Here is a 17,886-nt window from a genome sequence, read left to right as displayed (position 1 = left end):
CCCAAATTCCAGGAAAGCTGAGCCAGAAGGGTTTTTCCCATCTGTAAAATCCCCAATTGTTCCTCTTTCTTTTCCTTCCCAAGTTTTAAAAACTGAAATCTTCAAGCCCAACCCGTGATAAACAGGAGGAAATTGGACAGCCCAGAATTTGTTGACAGCACTTCAGTTCTTGCCTTTTTTGGGGCAAAATGGGCAACTCTGAGACAGGAATTTCCAGGGAAAAGTGGAAATTCCTTGAAATAAGCCAAACACTGACAGTTCTTTTCTCTGTAACAATTTGAGTCAGGGACTATGAGCTCCCCTTTTCCTGTGAGAAGTTTTGATTTCCCAAGGTTTTCTTTGCAATGTCGGGGAAAACTAAGGTAGTAAATGCCATAAACAGCATAAAAGAAGTGGATGTTCTGTCCATGGGACAGAGAAACTGGAAATTCCTCATCCCTGGAAGTGTCCAAGGCCAGGCTGGACAGGGCTTGGAGCAACCTGGGATAGTGGAAGGTGTCCCTATGGACTGGGTGGAATGGGATGGGATTTAAGGTCCCTCCCAGCCCAAACCATTCTGGGATTCCAGGATTGCCATGGCTGTGGGATTGAGGGACTGGGATTCCAGGATTCCCATAGCTGTGGGGACAGGGACTGGGATTCCAGAATTCCCATAGCTGTGGGGTTCCAGGATTCCCATGGCTGTGGAATTGAGGGACTGAGATTCCAGGATTCCCATGGCTGTGGGATTGAAGGACTGGGATTCCAGGGTTCCCATGGCTGTGGGGACAGGGACTGGGATTCCAGGGTTCCCATGGCTGTGGCATTGAGGGACTGGGATTCCAGGGTTCCCATGGCTGTGGGATTGAAGGACTGGGATTCCAGGGTTCCCATGGCTGTGGGGACAGGGACTGGGATTCCAGGATTCCCATGGCTGTGGGATTGAAGGACTGGGATTCCAGGGTTCCCATGGCTGTGGGGACAGGGACTGGGATTCCAGGGTTCCCATGGCTGTGGCATTGAGGGACTGGGATTCCAGGGTTCCCATGGCTGTGGCATTGAGGGACTGGGATTCCAGGATTCCCATGGCTGTGGGATTGAAGGACTGGGATTCCAGGGTTCCCATTGCTGTGGCATTGAGGGACTCCTTTTCTTAGATACTGAGAAGAAATTCCTCCTTGGAATGGATTTCCCAGAGAAGCTGTGGCTGCCCCAGATACCTGGGATGGTGGGAAGTTTCCATGCCCATGGCAAGGATGGCACCAGATGGATTTCGAGGCCTTTCCAACCCAAATTAGATTATTATTGCTGCTTAATGAAGGAATGGGACCGGTTTGGGGCTAAGAATGATTTATTACTCAGATAAACACAATATTTTTCCCTGTGGGACTGAGCTCCCTCTCCTGATATCCACTTTCTCCCTCTCCCCAGGGAACCGCCTGGACGAGGGCTCGGACGTGGAGTCGGAGCCGGACCTGCCGCTGAAGCGGAAGCAGCGCCGCAGCCGCACCACGTTCACGGCGGAGCAGCTGGAGGAGCTGGAGAAGGCCTTCGAGAGGACCCACTACCCTGACATCTACACCCGCGAGGAGCTGGCCCAGCGCACCAAGCTCACCGAGGCCCGCGTGCAGGTAAGGCCCAGCCTAACCGCGTGCGGCCTGGTCTAAGGTCTAAGCCTGTGCGCTCCCCAGAGTAACCCTGTACACTCCTGGCTAAATCCTGCATATTCTGGTTTACCCTGAGCAGCCCAGCCTAATCCTGTGCTGCCTAGCCTAACCCTGCCCAGCCCAGCCTAAGCCCACATATCCCAGCCTGACCCTGTGCACTCCAGCCTAACCCCGCACTCCCCAGCCTAACCCTGGGCACCTCACCCTAATTCTGTACTCCCTGGCCTAAACTTGTGCACCTCAGCCTAACCCTGCACAGCCTGGCCTAACCCCATGCATCCCAGCCTAATCTCAGTCTCCCCAGCCTAACGTGTACATCCCAGCCTAACCCCACGCTCTCCAGCCTAACCTCAGGCTCCCCAGCCTAACCCTGTGTACCCCAACCTAATCCTGCACTCCCCAGCCTAATCCTGCTCACCCCAGCCTAACCCCACTCTCCCTAGCCTAACCCTGCTCACCCCAGCCTAACCCTGCTCTCCTTGTCCTAACCCCGCATAGCCCAGCCTAATCCCGCACTCCCTGGTCTAACCCCACTCTCCCTGGTCTAACCTCACTCTTCCTGGACTAACCCTGTGCAGCCCAGCCTAATCCCGTTCTCCCTGGCCTAACCCCACTCTCTCTGTCCTAACCCTGCACAGCCCAGCCTAACGCCACTCTCTCGGGACTAACCCTGCTCTTCCTGGCCTAACTCTGCACAGCCCAGCCTAGCCCCACTCTCCCCACCCAGAACGTGGCTGCTCCTTCTCTGCCTCGTCTTAACAGAGCAAAACCTTGAGCAGGGTTCAAACAATCAAATTAAAGCACATCTCTGTACTGGATGCTTCCAGCCGGGCATGGACACACCCAGTCATGGGATTCCTGCAATTTGATAAGGGTGATTAATTAGGATTTCTGACTGGTACAATGGGGTGTTCATTGTCCCAGGAGTTCACCCCATGTCTGCTCCAAGGGCTTCTTGGCCCTGTTTTCTTGTCAGATTGTGGTTGGAAAACAAAATGTTCTTCTTGGAAATATGGCTCGGCAGTTTTAGGGACGCATTAGGAGGTTAGTTATTGTCCTAAAATCTTGGGGAAATGTAGGTAAACCACCAGGAGCTACATAACTCTAGGATGGCACTCCACATGGGGAAAACCCAAAGCTCTTTAGGCATCACCTCCCCTTGGAGAGGAGCTGGGAATGAGGCAGCTCCAAGGTGGGAGCCGAGGTCAAACTCAGCTCTGCCTCTGGGGTCCCGTCCAACTCCTGTGCATTCCCACGGATTCAGGGAGGCCCTCTGGATTTGGCCCCTGCAGCGGTACCAGCTGCAGGGTTTGCATCCCCGTTGGGACTGGCAGCCAAAGTTTGGCATTTTCTCTTGGAGGCCATCCCTTGGAGGCCCGGTGGGGGGGTTATTCCCTGCTGGAGCAATCCCACATTTCCCAGCCTGGCCCCGCGGCGCAGATCGGATTCCGCGGCGTTTGCAAGTTCCACGTGTGAATTTTCAGACAAGTTCGGGGGATTTTTTTCTTTTCCCCCCCTCCTTGAATCTCCGGGGAGCACAACAAGGCTGGGGGGGAGGGACAGCAGGAGAGGGGAGGAGCGGGAAGGGAGGGTTTGAAGCCGGGAATTCTGACATGGACACGATGAATGGCTCTGGTGGGAGCGGCACACAGAGCCCCTGATGTGTCCCACATAAAGCTGGGTCAGTGGCGTGTGCGAACAGCACCGGGATTTGGATCGGGGATAATGGGATCCCTCGGGAAGGGGGAGAGATTGGGGATTGGGGATTGGGGATTGGGGATTGGGGTCTGGGAGGGTCACACCAGTGAGATGGGGACCCCCACATTCCTTGCTCCCAGCAGGAATCCCGGGTGCTGTGAGAGCAGGGAAAGGCTCTCCAGGCTCTCTCCTGCTGGAGAAACGCTCCTGGAATGAGTTTTCCAAAGGAAAATGAACATTTCCTAAGGAAAATGGGGTTTTCCAAAGGAAAATGAGCTTTTCCAATGGAAAATGAACATTTCCTAAGGAAAATGGGGTTTTCCAAAGGAAAATGAGCTTTTCCAATGGAAAATGAACATTTCCAAAGGAAAATGGAGTTTTCCAATGCAAAATGAACATTTCCAAAGGAAAATGGGGTTTTCCAAAGGAAAATGAGCATTTCCAAAGGAAAATGTGGTTTTCCGAAGAAAAATTAGTTTTCCAAAGCAAAATTAACATTTCCAAATGAAAATGAGCTTTTCCAAAGGAAAATGGAGTTTTCCAAAGGAAAATGAGCATTTCCAAAGGAAAATGGGGTTTTCCAAAGGAAAATGGGCTTTTCCAATGGAAAACGAACATTTCCAAAGGAAAATGAGCATTTCCAAAGGAAAATGACCTTTTCCAAAGGAAACTAGGCTGGGTTTTCCTGGGGGTGTCAGGATAAGAATGTGCTCACCCAGGAACTGCTTTAGGGTTTTGGGGTTTTCCCCTCTGATGTTTTGGGGTTTTGGGTTTTCCCCTCCTGGAAATGGGGGTGTCCCCCACTCCTGGTTAATGATTTTTCCCAAATAATTATCCGGGACTCCCAGCACTGTGGCAGGTGCTGTCACCTCCCTGCAGCTTCCTCCTGGGAAATCCTGGATTTTCCTGGAGCCACCATCCCTCTAGACTTGGCTGTGGAGACTGGAGAAGGAAATCCAGCACAACTTAGGCTGGTTTGACTTTGATCTTGGCCCAGGGAGTTCAGAAGTGTGGATTTGGTGGCCGTGTAGGATCAGGGATGTTTGGAGCCTGGGAAAGTGGCTCATTAAGGGAACGAAGCCACCCAGGGTTGGAATGTGTGAATTCCCCCCCGTTTTGTTTTGCTTGTTTTTGCCCTAATTGTGTAGGTGGGCACAAGCTGTCGAGCATGGGATAGAAAATGGATGTTCCTGTGGTAAATAATGGAAAAAACGGGATTTTGAGGGAGAGCAGAGTTTAGGGAACACGTGGGATGGGGAACGTGGGACATTGAGGATGAAGGGGAGAGCCCCAAATCACCAGGGAGAGCACAAACATTTCCCAAGGATCTGGGAGAATGAAGGGAAGAAGGACAACCAAAAAAACCAACAAAAACTCATTAATTAATTTAAAAATGTCCTTTTTCCCTGTCCCAAGCTGGAATCTCCCTGGGTGAGGAGGCTTCTGCCAGGGCTGTGCAGCAGCTGCTCTCTGAGGCACATTCCTGCTGCCTTGCTCATTCCAGCAGCCTGGCACGGCTGCCTCCTTCCCACCACCTGATTTTCTGGATATCAGGGCTGATCTTCCGCCGCCTCCTGGGATCTGCAAACATCGCTCAGCCTAGATCTTGTGCAAAAAACTTAAAAAGAAAATAGCTCCACACACAGATAAACCTACATGGGCACGTCCAGCATGGAATCTTCCCCCACCTCGGGGGCTCTCTGCTGTCTTGATTGAGTTTTTAAGCCAAGAATTGAGTTTTGGATTAAAAATGGCTCCAGTGCAGCAGGGCCAGCTCAGAGCAGGGGTTGTTTATGAGGCATGGAGGGACAGGACACAGGGAATGGCTCTAAATTAAAAGAGGAACAGTTCAGATGAGATATCTGGGAGAAATTCCTCCCTGTGAGGGTGGGCAGGCCCTGGCACAGCATTCCCAGAGCAGCTGGGGCTGCCCCTGGATCCCTGACAGTGCCCAAGGCCAGGCTGGATGGGGCTGGGAGGAGCCTGGGACAGTGGAAGGTGTCCCTGCCATGGCAGGGGTGGCACAGGAGGGGCTTTGAGGCCCCTCCAACCCAAACCACCCCAGGATTCATCCCATTATTCATTCCATGACTCATTCCATGATTCATTCCATGATTCCATGAAGGGCCTTGCCAACGTCTGCCCATCCTCCTCATCCCGGAGCTCCACGTGTAGGGTGGGGGCAGAGGCACAGAGGGGTTTGTGACCCCAAAGAGGGACAGGAGAGCAGCTGCCCCTCATCTGGTCCTGTTCCACTCATCCCCTGGATCACAGCTTGGGGCTGGCTTTCTTCCTGCATCAAATTCCTATTCCTGTTCCTACTCCTATTCCTGTCCCTGTTCCTGTTCCTAATCCTATTGCTATTCCTATATCCAATTCCTGCATCCAACTCCTGTTCCTATTCCTATTCCTATTCCTATCTCTGTCCCTATTCCTACATCCAATTCCTATTCCTATTCCTATTCCTGCCTCCAATTCCTCCTCTTATTCCTTCCTATTCCTATTCCAATTCCTATTCCTACATCCTATTCTTGCAACCTATCCCTCTTCCTATTCCTGTTCCTATTCCTCTTCCTGCATCCAATACCTATTCCTCTTCCTGCATCCAATACCTATTCCTATTCCTATTCCCATTCCCATTCCCATTCCCATTCCTGTTCCCGCTCCTGTTCCCATTCCCATTCCCATTTCCCTTCCCATTCCCGTTCCCATTCCCATTCCCATTCCCATTCCCCTTCCTGCTCCCGTTCCCATTCCCGCTCCCGCTCCCATTCCCGTTCCCTTTCCCCTTCATCTTCCCGCTCCCACTCCCCCTCCCACTCCCATTCCCATTCCCATTCCTGCTCCCATTCCCGCTCCCATTCCCGTTCCCTTTCCCCTTCATCTTCATGCTCCCACTCCCATTCCCATTCCAATTCCCATTCCTGTTCCCATTCCCGTTCCAATTCCTCCTCTCATTCCCATTCCCGTTCGCACTCCCGTTCCCGTTCCGTTCCATTCCGTTCCGTTCCCTGCCGGTCGCGGGGAGCCGCGGGCAGTGTCCACCCGTCCCTGCAGCTGTCGGGATGACCGGAGCTGTCGGGATAACCGGAGCCCAGCGGGATAACCGGAGCTCTCGGGATATCGGGAGCTGTCGGGATAACCGGAGCTGTCGGGATAACCGGAGCCCCGACCGGAGCGCTGACAGCTCCTAAACCCCCCCGAGCCGGACGGGGCCGGGGCAGCCGCGGCGGCTCCGGTTTCCCGCGGGGTTCCGGCCGGGTCACGGCGGCGTTTGGGTGTTTGGGTGTTCGGGACGCGCATTCCAGCTCAGCCTTCCGGGGCGCTGAGTGTGAACGGGTTAATCCCGGGATGAGCCGAGCCGGGGATGAGCCCGCGCGGATTTCCGTGCGAATTCCAGGGATTTGTCGCTGTCCTGACTCAGGGAATGTCCTGGAGGAATTCTCACCCCTCTGTGAGCTCCCCTTGCCTCCCTCCCTGCCAGAAAACAATCCGCGAATGTCCCGGGCATTAGGGAATTAACAGGAATTCTCTCCGTTCATTTAGCGGGAGCTTTGATTTTGATCTTGGATGATTTCTGGGATTTTTCACCCGTTTTTTGTAATTATCTCACGGATGATGTCAAAGTTTTGATGTGGGGGGAAAAAACCCCAAAACTCTTAAAAGGGATTTCGTTACAACTTTGAAGCTTTTCTCCCTGGCATTCCTGGTGGAGGGACTTTTTCCCAGAACAATCCATTTCCCATAAACAATGGGGAATTTGTTTGTGGGGTGGAATTCACCAGGAAAATCCTTTTGGCAGGAGATTCTTCTGTAGGTGTAGAAATGACCTCTGCAAGCGATGTCGGTGTCACAAAAGTCACCAGGGCCGGCAGCCATGGGGCTGGGGAGCTGGAATTAATCCCTGTCCTGGACAATCCCAGTTGTGGAGTGGTTTTCCCAAAGCTGTTCCATTTTTTGGGTGGGTTACCAACAAGCCTCTCTGCTTATTTCTGTTATTTCACCGGCAGGAAGGAATGGGAAGGAAAACAAAACTGTCCAAATTATTCACTTCTAACTTGGAGATTTCTCCATTGGGAAAGTTTTCCACTTCTAACTTGGAGATTTCTCCATTGACAATATTCCCTGGTGCAGAGGAAATATTTCCAAATATTCTCCTTCTTCTCCCAGTGCTGTGATTGAGCCAGAGATTGAAGGCTCTGAAATTTTACACCCAAAAAATCAACTTCGATTTCTCCACCCCAAAAAACCCCATAGAGTGTTTTTGACTCCTCAGCATCATCTGGGGGTGATAGAAAGCCTTGGAGCAATTCTGGGATCTGGGAGAATTCCACAGAAATGTGGATTTTTGGGGATATTTTGCTCAGGGCAGCAGCACCTCGGCCCCACAAAAGGAATTCCATGGGTGGCTTCAGTGTTGGTTAATTACAAATGTATTTATATTTTGCTGTGAGGTAGAATTAGGAGAAAGGTAAAATAGGTTTAAAAATTTTAAATTAATAAATTATAAAAATATTTATTAATAAATTAATAAATGAAATTAAATTTAATAAATGAATAAATTTATTATATAGTAATTAAAAGAAAGAGCAATCTGAATTAGGATGAAATTTTTAGAATACCTTTTTTGTTTCTTAACATTCCATTTGCATTTACATTCACCACACCGAGAAATTCCCTTTTCCATGGGAAGGAGCTGCAAGATCCAGCAGAAAATCTTTCTCCACCTGAGCTTCAGGCGAGGATGAATTGTCTGAATTTGAATTCTTTTGTGAAGGGCCTGGGGTGTGAGGACATGGGAATGGGAATTGGGAATGGGAATGGGGAATGGGGAATGGGGATGAGAGTGAGAATGGGGATAGGAACGGGGATGGGAATGGGGAATGGGGATGAGAGTGGGAATGGGGATAGGAATGGGAATGGGAATTGGGAATGGGAATGGGGAATGGGGATGAGACTGGGAATGGCGATAAGAATGGGTATGGGAATGGGAATGGGGAATGGGGAATGGGGAAAGGGGAATGGGAATGGGGAATGGGGACAGGAATGGGAATGGGGAATGGGGATGAGAGTGGGAATGGGGATAGGAATGGGGATGGGAATGGGGAATGGGGATGAGAGTGGGAATGGGGATAGGAATGGGAATGGGAATTGGGAATGGGAATGGGGAATGGGGATGAGACTGGGAATGGCGATAAGAATGGGTATGGGAATGGGAATGGGGAATGGGGAATGGGGAAAGGGGAATGGGAATGGGGAATGGGGACAGGAATGGGAATGGGGAATGGGGATGAGAGTGGGAATGGGGATAGGAATGGGGATGGGAATGGGGACAGGAATGGGGAATGGGGAATGGGGAATGGGGACAGGAATGGGAATGGGAACAGGAAAGGGAATGGGAAATGGGACTGGGAATGGGCAATGGGAATGGGAATGGGGAATGGTGAATGGGGACAGGAATGGGAAGGGAGAATGGGAATGGGAATGGGAATGGGGAATGGGGAATGGGGAATGGGGAATGGGGAATGGGGACAGGAATGGGAATGGGAGTGGGGAATGGGGAATGGAGAATGGGAATGGGAATTCCCTGGAGGAAGGAAGGTTTAGGTGGGATTTTGGAAGGAAGTTCCTGGCTGTGAGCTGGGGAGGACCTGGGAGAGAGCGGCTGGAGTTCCCTGGAAGTGCCCAAGGCCAGCTTGGAGCACCCCGGGACGGTGGGAGGTGTGTAAATGGGAATGGGATCATCCTGAGGGTCTGTAGGGCCGGCTTATTTAGGGCAGGGAATCCATGACCCAAGGGGAGAATTCTGCAGCAGAAAATGCTCCCTGGAGCCTGATCCCTGTCCTTTGGTGGATGGAGGATCCTCTGATGGATGGAGGGCTGGAGGTGCTGCTAAACCCGGCCTGGCTGAGCCAGGAAGCAGCAGAATCTGCCCCTGGCACCTCCTGCAGCTCCCAGGGGTGCCAACATCAAAGCTGGCCCCGAAATGTTCCAATGCAGCTCTTAAAGCATCCAGGTTTAGCTGCCAGGAGAAAAATATTGATGAAATATTTATTTAAGATAAATCTATCTTTATATATTTAATAATATTATATATTATATATTATATATTATATATTATATATTATATATTGTATATTGTATATTGTATATTGTATATTGTATATTGTATATTGTATATATTATAGGTAGAATTATATTTTTATATATTTAATAATTTTCCTAAAATATTGCAATTTTCTCACAGCACCCAGCCCTTCCTGGTGTTTGTCACCTTCCCCAAGTGCTAGCTCAGACCCAGGGATTATCAGGGAAGCAAACACAGGGAAGGGTTTAAAGTTTATATTTAATAATATTTAATATAAATTATAATAATTTATAGAAAGTTAAAAATTTATTTCTATTTAATACAACATTTTATTTATATTGCATATAAATAAATTATAATAATTTATAGAAAGTTTATATTTGAGTTTAGCAGCATCTCCTCTGCCAGCTGAAATCCCCCCTGCCAAGGGAGTGATTACTAATGTATTTATTTTTTTGTTGTGAGGTAGGATTAGGAGAAATGTAAAGTAGGTTTAAAGTTTTAAAAAGGTATCTAGAAAAGTTTATTAACAGTAATTAAAAGGAAGAGTAATAAGAATTAGAGGACAATTTTTAGAGTGCTTTTTTGTTTCTTTACATTACATGGTCTGAAGTGTGCTCAGATCCAGGGTTAGACAGGGATAATCAGAGAAGAAAAACATGGGTTTAAAGTTTATATTTTATTTGAATTTAATAAAAATTATAATAATTTACATAAAGTTTATATTTGATTTTAGCAGCATCTCCTCTGCCAGCTGAAATCACCCTTGGCAAAAAGTGATTAAATTTTTAGAACACTTTTTTATTTCTTTACAGAGTTAGAGAGGGATAATCAGGGAAGCAAAATACAGAGATGGATTTAAAGTTTATGTTTAATTATATTTAATATCAATTATAATAGTTTATATAAAGTTTATATTTGAATTTAGCAGCATCTCCTCTGCCAGCTGAAATCATCCCTGGCAAACAGAACTTGTAAAATGTGGAGCTGGAAAACACTGATGGCAAACAGTGGCCAAAAGCTGCTTTGTTCCCTGGCAATATTATTTTATTTATAAATATTATTAATTCTGTGCTGAGGGGTAAAGCTGTGGCACTGGGCAGGGCAGGGCTTGGGGCTGGGAGATTCGGCCTGGCTTTAGGATGGCTCATGTGGAAGTGGAACCTCTGTCCCATTCCCCTCATCCCATTCCCCTCTATCCCATTCCCCTCTATCCATCACCCTCTATCCCATTCCCTCTATCCCATTCCCTGTTATTCCACTTTGCTCTATCCCACTATTCCCTCTATTCCCTGTTATCCCAGAGAATGGGATAAAGGGGAGTGGGATAGAGGGGAATGGGATAACAGGGAATGGGATAGAGGGTAATGGGAAGGAGGGGAGTGGGATAGAGGGAATGGGATAGGGGGGGAATGTGTTAGAGGGGGAATGGGATAACCTCTATCCCACTCCCCCCATCCCACTCCCCTAAATCCCATTCCCCCTATCCCATTCCCTCTATCCCATTCCCTGTTATCCCATTCCCCCTATCCCACTCCCCTTTATCCTATTTCCCTCTATCCCATTCCCTCTGTACCATTCCCTCTAATCCCACTCCCCTCTATCCCATTCCCTGTTATCCCACTCCCCTCTACCCCATTCCCCTGCAATTCCATTCCCCTCTACCCCATTTTCCCCCATCCCATTCCCAGTTATCCCATTTTCCCCCTATCCCATTCCCTCCAATCCTATTCCCTTTTATCCCATTACCTCTATCTCACTCCCCCGATCCCACTCCCTTCTATCCCATTCCCTTTTATCACATTCCTTTCTATCCCACTCCCCCCTATGCCATTCCCCCCTCTCCCACCCTCCCATCCCATTCCCCCTATCCCATTCCCTCTGTCCCATTCCCTGTTATCCCATTGCCTCTAATCTCATTCCCCTCTATCCCAGTCCCCCCTATCCCATTCCCCCTTATCCCATTCCCCTGAGGAAGTTTTTAAGAAATACTGCAACCCTGGAGGAACCAACGCCCCAATGAAATATTTCCCTGCTCACAAGGGCTTGTTTAACCAAAACCAGGTGGTTTCCCCAAAAAAACCCCCTACTCACCTGTTCACTGCAATCCCACAAACAGCTGCCACCTCCAGGAGCTGGGATGCGCCGGCAGAAATTCAGGCTGAATTCCCTGGATAATCTCATTTGTGAGGAGCCATTTGTTCTGCTCCACTAACCTGGTTTAAAATGGAATATTTCATATTTCATATTTATCTCCACCACATCACCCACCAGAGGAAGAAGATCAGCACTGAACCAGAGCAGGGACAGCAGGAAAAAAACCCAAAGGGTTCCCAAATCTGGGTGTCCTGTTGGGAATTTTTTTCCCCTGTTCTCTCAGGAATCATTTCGGTGGCCTTGGTGATGCTCCCATGTCCCTGGTGTCACAGCCAGCACAGGAAATGTCCCCACTGTGGTTTTATGGGATCCCACCTGGAAGGGTGGAGCAGGGAATATCCTTGGGGTCTCCCCAGCTCCTCCCTAAAACTCCCCTGCATCCCCTGAATTCCAGGTTTTGGTAGGATGGACAATGCCCTGCTCTGTTTTGGGAGAGGCCCTGACCTGGCAAAATCCCCTTGGAATCTCCCATGGAATATTTGGGGTATTCTGACCCAGCAGAATCCCCTTTTTCCAGCTGGGTAAGGCCCTCAGCTGACCCTGTGGAATATTTGGGGTGTCCTGAGGCAGAACCCCCTTTTTCCAGCTGGGAAAGGCCCTCAGGTGATCCTGTGGAATATTTGGGGTGTCCTGAGGCAGAATCCCCCTTTTCCAGCTGGGAAAGGCCCTCAGGTGATCCTGTGGAAAATTTGGGGTGTCCTGAGGCAGAATCCACTTTTTCCAGCTGGGAAAGGCCCTCAGGTGACCCTATGGAATATTTGGGTGTCCTGATCCCCTGACCCAGCAGAATCCCCTTTCTCCAACTGGGAAGGGTTCTCAGCCAACCCTGTGGAACATTTGGGGTGTCCTGATCCCCTGACCCAGCAGAATCCCCTTGTTCCACCTGGAAAGGACTTTCAGCCAACCCTGTGGAATATTTGGGAAGTGCTGAGGCAAAATCCTCTTCCTCCAGCTGGGAAAGGCCCTCAGCTGATCTTTTGGAATATTTGGGGTGTCCTGATCCTCATACCTAGCAGAATCCCCTTTCCCCAGCTGGGAAAGGCCCTTAGCTGACCTTTTGGAATATTTGGGGCGTGTTGAGGCCCTGACCCAGCAGAATCCGCTTTCCCAGCTGGGAAGAGCCCTCAGCTGACCCCGTGGAATATTCTGGGTGTGCTGAGGCCATAAAAGAGCCTTTCCCACCTGGTTCCTGCAGCCCCTGAGCACAAACAGGTGCTGCAGCTCCTTGGCTTTCCCAGCCCTGTTTCCATTTATTTCCTCATCCACCCCATCCGTCTTTCTCCCACATCAAGTCCTGATTAGGCTGAGCAGGAGCACAACAGGGTTTTTTTTCCCCCTCCCACAGGAGGCTCTTTTTGACCTTCCTTTCCTCTCCTTGTCTGACAAATTGTGGGAGCTGACCCAGAGCTGGGATAATTCGCTCCAGCCCCATCCTGGCAGGCAGCTGCTCCAGCAGGGTGTCTGGGTTTGAAAAGACAGGTGTGTGCTGAGGAAGGCAGGAGCCCCCCCTGAAATGGAAAGTGTAAACCTCCTCCCCCCCTGTGAATTGTTATAAATTTGAAATTAAGGGGCTCTCAGGTAAAGATATGAGAATAGGAATAACAGTTCTTTACTAGAGAAGAAAAATTTTAAAACAAACAAAACAAAAACAAATAAAAAAACAATGCAATAATACAGAACAACACTGACAGAGTCAGAACAGGAGCTGTGTGTCAGGGTGGTGGCACAGTCCCATCCCATGGTGGCTCAGCCCTCCTGCAGTGCCAGCTGTGGTTCTGCTGGAGCAGGGATCCTGGAGTGTGACCGTGTCACAGGGGTCTGAGGATGAGGGAAGAGACGAGGATCTGACTCCATGTTTCAGACGGCTGATTTATTATTTTATGATATATATTATATTAAAACTATACTAAAAGAATAGAAGAAAGTGTTCCATCAGAAGGAATAAGAATAGAAAAGAAAGAATGATAACAAAGGTTTGTGGCTTGGACTCTCTGTCCAAGCCAGCTGACTGTGATTGGCCATTGATTAGAAACAACCACATGAGACCAATCACAGACACACCTGTTGCATTCCACAGCAGCAGATAATCATTGTTTACATTTTGTTCCTGAGGCCTCTGAGCTTCTCAGGAGGAAAAATCCTAAGGAAAGGATTTTTCATAAGAGATGTCTGTGACACTGGAGAAGGGTGGAGTTTTCCTCTGCAGCTCCAGGGCTGCTGCAGATGGGCCTGGGCTCCCTCTGGCCATGCAGGGCAGCAGAAAGCTGCTCCTCTGGCAATGCAGGGGGCAAAGGCTGCCCTGGTGTCCCAAACCTCAGATTGTATCCAGGTAGGAATGCTTGGCTCCTCCCCTGGGCGGAGCATGTCCCCATGGGATGATGGAATTTTATCAGCCATGCAGGGACACTTACTGGTTGTGGAAGAGATAAAGAAAACTGCCCAATTACAGAATTTAACTGCCCCACAGATAGGAATAGGATACACAGCCCCATTTCCAACCTAAGGCACAGGGATGGGAGGCCTGAGGGATATCCAGGATATTCAGATATTTAGGATATTCAGGATATTTAGGATATTCAGGAGCGTGGCTGAGCAAGGTGCAGTGGCACAAAGACTCCTTGGGTATCTCCATCCCAGATTTTTCCATCCTATCTCTGGTCCCCCTCAGCAATGCCAGGTGGTTTCTAGGACACATTTCTTTATTTCAGGCATTATATGGGAACTGATTCATGGGGAAAACCCCAAAAGCAGCAAGTACATCTCCTCTGCTCTTGGGGAAGAGCCAGCAGCTGCTGATTTTCCTGCTGCTGATTCTTCCCCCAGCCCTTTCCCCAAGCGCCAGCCCCAAATTCTGGGTTGGTTCTGTAGGGTCTGGGGAAGGGGGTTTGGGGTTGGCTCAGCAGGATTTGGGGAAGAGATTTTGGGTTTGGTTCTGCAGTCTCTGGGGATGGGAGTTTGGGGTATTTTCAGGAGGACTTGGGAAGGGAGTTTGGGGTTGGTTCTGCAGGATTTGAGGAAAGGAGTTTGGGGTTGGTTCTGTGGGATTTGAGGAAAGGAGTTTGGGACTGGTTCTGCAGTGTCTGGAAAGGAAGTTTGGGGTTTTTTCAGTAGGATTTGGGAAGGGAATTTGGGTTTGGTTCTGATTTGAGGAAGGGAGTTTGAGGTTGGCTCTGCAGGATTAAGAGAAAGGAGTTTAGGGTTGGTTCTGCAGTGTCTGGGAAAGGAGTTTTGGGTAGCCCTGCAGGATCTGAGGAAAGGAGTTTGGGGCTGGTTCTGCAGATCTGAGGAAAGGAGTTTTGGGTTGGTTCTGCAGGATTTGGGGAAGAGAGTTTGGGGTATTTTCAGCAGGATTTGGGGGAGAGATTTTGGGTTTGCTTCTGCAGTGTCTGGTGAAGAGATTTTGGGGTTGGTTATGCAGGATTTGGGGAAGGGAGTTTGGGTTTGGTTCTGCAGCATCTGGGGAAAAGATTTCGGGGTTTTTTCAGCAGGATTTGGGAAGGGAGTTTGGAGTTGGCTCTGCAGGATTTGGAAAGGGAGTTTGGGGTTGGCCCCCAAGGTGTGGGAACCCTTTTGTAAGCGCAGCCTCAGAGAAACCTCCCTGGCAGCTCCCAGCCTTCCTCCTCTCCCTCCTCCGTGCGGTTGCGGCGGGCCAGGCTCCACGCCAGGCTCGCCATGGTGTAACAGGATCCCGTGGCAGGGAATCTTTCGGGGCTGATAAACCCCGAGCAGGCGGGAACTGAAGGCAGGTTCCCTTTGAAGTGCACCTCGCATTACAGCGAGCTGCTCCAGCCTCGGGATTTCAACCACCAATAAAATGATTTATGAGCATAAAAGGCCCCAGCCACCTTTGAGCTGGGGGAAGGGGAGGAATTGCAAACGTCATTAGCTGCAGAGGCTCTGCTTTTTCTTCTCGGGGTGACGAATGAGGGGCAGAATAGACCTGTTTGGGCGATAAAATGAAAAATTAAAATTTAATTTATTAACAATAAATTAAATAATAAAATACTTATTATGTATAATAATATATATTATATATAACAACATTAAACTACTTTATTAAAATAAATTAACTAAAAATATTTATAATATATAATAATATAGATTATCTATAATAATAATAAAATACCTTATTAACAATAAATAAAGTAATAAAATAATCTATTTATAAGATATAATAATATAGAATAGAATAGAATACAGAATAGAATATAGAATATAATGATATATTGATATCATTTATTAACAATATGGCACATACTCGTGGGGCTGCAGTCTCCAGCCAGGCTCGGTGGGAAGAGCTGCTTTCAACCCCTGGGAACCTCTTTTGGTGCAGGTGGATTTTTTAATGTTATAATTTTTCATTTGTTTGGCTCCAGCAAACACCAAGATCTTGCACCGGCTCCGGCACCTTCCATAGTGAAAGAGGCTCAATCTCAGCTGGCTGAGTGTGGAAATGGCCCAAAACGTGAAAAAATAGGGGGTTTATCCTCAGTTTAACCTGTGTAAGGACTCAAATTGGCTGATTTCAATCCCAAAAGCAACAGTTTTCCTGGAGTCACAGGAGGAGCGTAATTAGGAACTGGATTTCCTGGCTGATAATCCTCTCCCTTGGAGTTTATCTTCCCTTTCTTCTCCAACACTGCAGAGCAAAAAAAGGCTCATCCCCAGGGTGGCTCTACCTGGCTGTAAAGGGATCCCGAGGATCCTTTTATCTCCGATAAAACAAAGGAATGACACCGGGTGGGGGAGGCAGGGCGGGAGGCGCCGCTCTCACACAGGTGGATTTTAATCCCGAACAGATTGGAAGTGTAAATGAGACAAAAATCCCCTCGCACGGGCCATGAAACGGCACAAATCTGTTCGGAGCTGTGTTTTGATCACACAAATCAGACCCCAGGGCAGCCAAATCCTCCTGTCCCACCTTAGAACATCTCACTCACTTCTTCTTCCACCTCATCCCAGCTGGATTTGCAGTCTCTGGCTCTTGGTTGGGAAAAGAAAAAGAACTTTCCCACTCTTGGGGAAGTCAGGAATCGTTGAGGTTCCCTTTCTCTTCCTCTCTCTGTGCCTGGATTTGGATCTTGGCCCTGGTTTTGCTTCAGGTGCTGGACTTTGATGTGCTGATCTCTGCACTGGGATCTTGATCTTTGTGGGGTGGCTCTTCCAGCCCCAGCCCTTTCCTCTGCAAAGAAAGGTTTATTCCTATTTTTTCCTCTGCAAAGAGAACATTTCTTTCTGTCCTTTTCCTCTTCAGAGAAAGGTTTATTCCTCTCCTTTTCCTCTGCAAAGAGAACATTTCTCTCCTTCTCCTCTAAAAGATTTATTTCTCTTGTTTTCCTCTGCAAGGGGTTTTCTTTCTCTCCTTTTCCTCTGCAAAGACAATGTTTTTTCCTCCCCTTTTCCTCTTCAGAGAGGTTTCTTTCTCTCCTTTTCCTCTGCAAAGACAAGGTTTATTCCTCTCATTTTCATCTGCAAAGAGAACATTTCTCTCCTTTTCCTCTGCAAGATTTGTTTCTCTCCTTTTCCTCTACAAAGACACGGTTTATTTCTCTCCTTTTCTGCTGCAAAGACAAAGTTTATTTCTCCTCTTTTCTTCTTCAAGGAGGTTCATTCCTCTCTTTTTCTCTTCAAGAAGGTTCCTTTCTCTCTTTTTCCTCTGCAAAAACAAAGTTTGTTTCTCTCCTTTTCCTCTTCAAAGAGGTTCCTTTCTCTCTTTTTCTCTGCAAGGAGAACATTTCTTTCTCTCCTTTTCATCTGCAAAGACAATGTTTATTCTTCCCCTTTTCCTCTGCAAAGAGAACATTTCTCTCCTTCTCCTCTGCAAGATTTGTTTCTCTCCTTCTCCTCTACAAAGTTTATTTCTCCTCTTTTCCTCTTCAAAGAGGTTTCTTTCTCCCATTTTCCTCTGCAAGGAGGTTTATTCCTCTCTTTTCCTCTTCAAGGAGTTTCCTTGCTCTCCTTTTCCTCTGCAAAGACAAGGTTTATTCCTCCATTTTCCTCTCTCTCCAAAGACAAGGTTTATTTCTCTCTTTTCCTCTGCAACAAGGTTTCTTTCTCTCCTTTTCCTTTGCAAAGTTTATTTCTCCTCTTTTCCTCTTCAAAGAGATTTCTTTCTCCCATTTTCGTCTGCAAAGACAAGGTTTATTTCTCTCCCTAAGCACCAGAAATCCCCAGGCTTTGGGAGTGGAAGGGGGTGACAGTTCAGGAGCAGAGCAGCCCCACAGCCCCAGTTCCACACTGGAATTTCCACCCGTGCAGGACCAAAAAGGGGCTGGGGGATCCTCTTTGCACGACCAG

General features: G+C 48.4%; 1 protein-coding gene across 3 annotated transcripts in view; it reads left to right on the top strand.

Moving 5' to 3' along the window:
• The window catches only part of PAX7 (paired box 7), a 135,560-nt gene that overhangs the window by 55,310 nt on the left and 62,364 nt on the right, over positions 1-17,886 (top strand). For all 3 annotated transcript variants that reach the window (XM_054294449.1, XM_054294446.1, XM_054294448.1), the window contains exon 5: positions 1,411-1,610. In XM_054294449.1, the coding sequence (XP_054150424.1) occupies positions 1,411-1,610 (200 nt within the window). The remainder of the gene's footprint in view (positions 1-1,410; positions 1,611-17,886) is intronic.

The sequence above is a fragment of the Melozone crissalis genome, unplaced genomic scaffold, assembly GCF_028551555.1.
Source record: "Melozone crissalis strain CALT ecotype California unplaced genomic scaffold, PUWL_Pcris_2 ptg000251l_1, whole genome shotgun sequence".
Lineage (NCBI taxonomy): Eukaryota > Metazoa > Chordata > Aves > Passeriformes > Passerellidae > Melozone > Melozone crissalis.
This window is presented reverse-complemented; position numbering and strand designations above follow the sequence as displayed.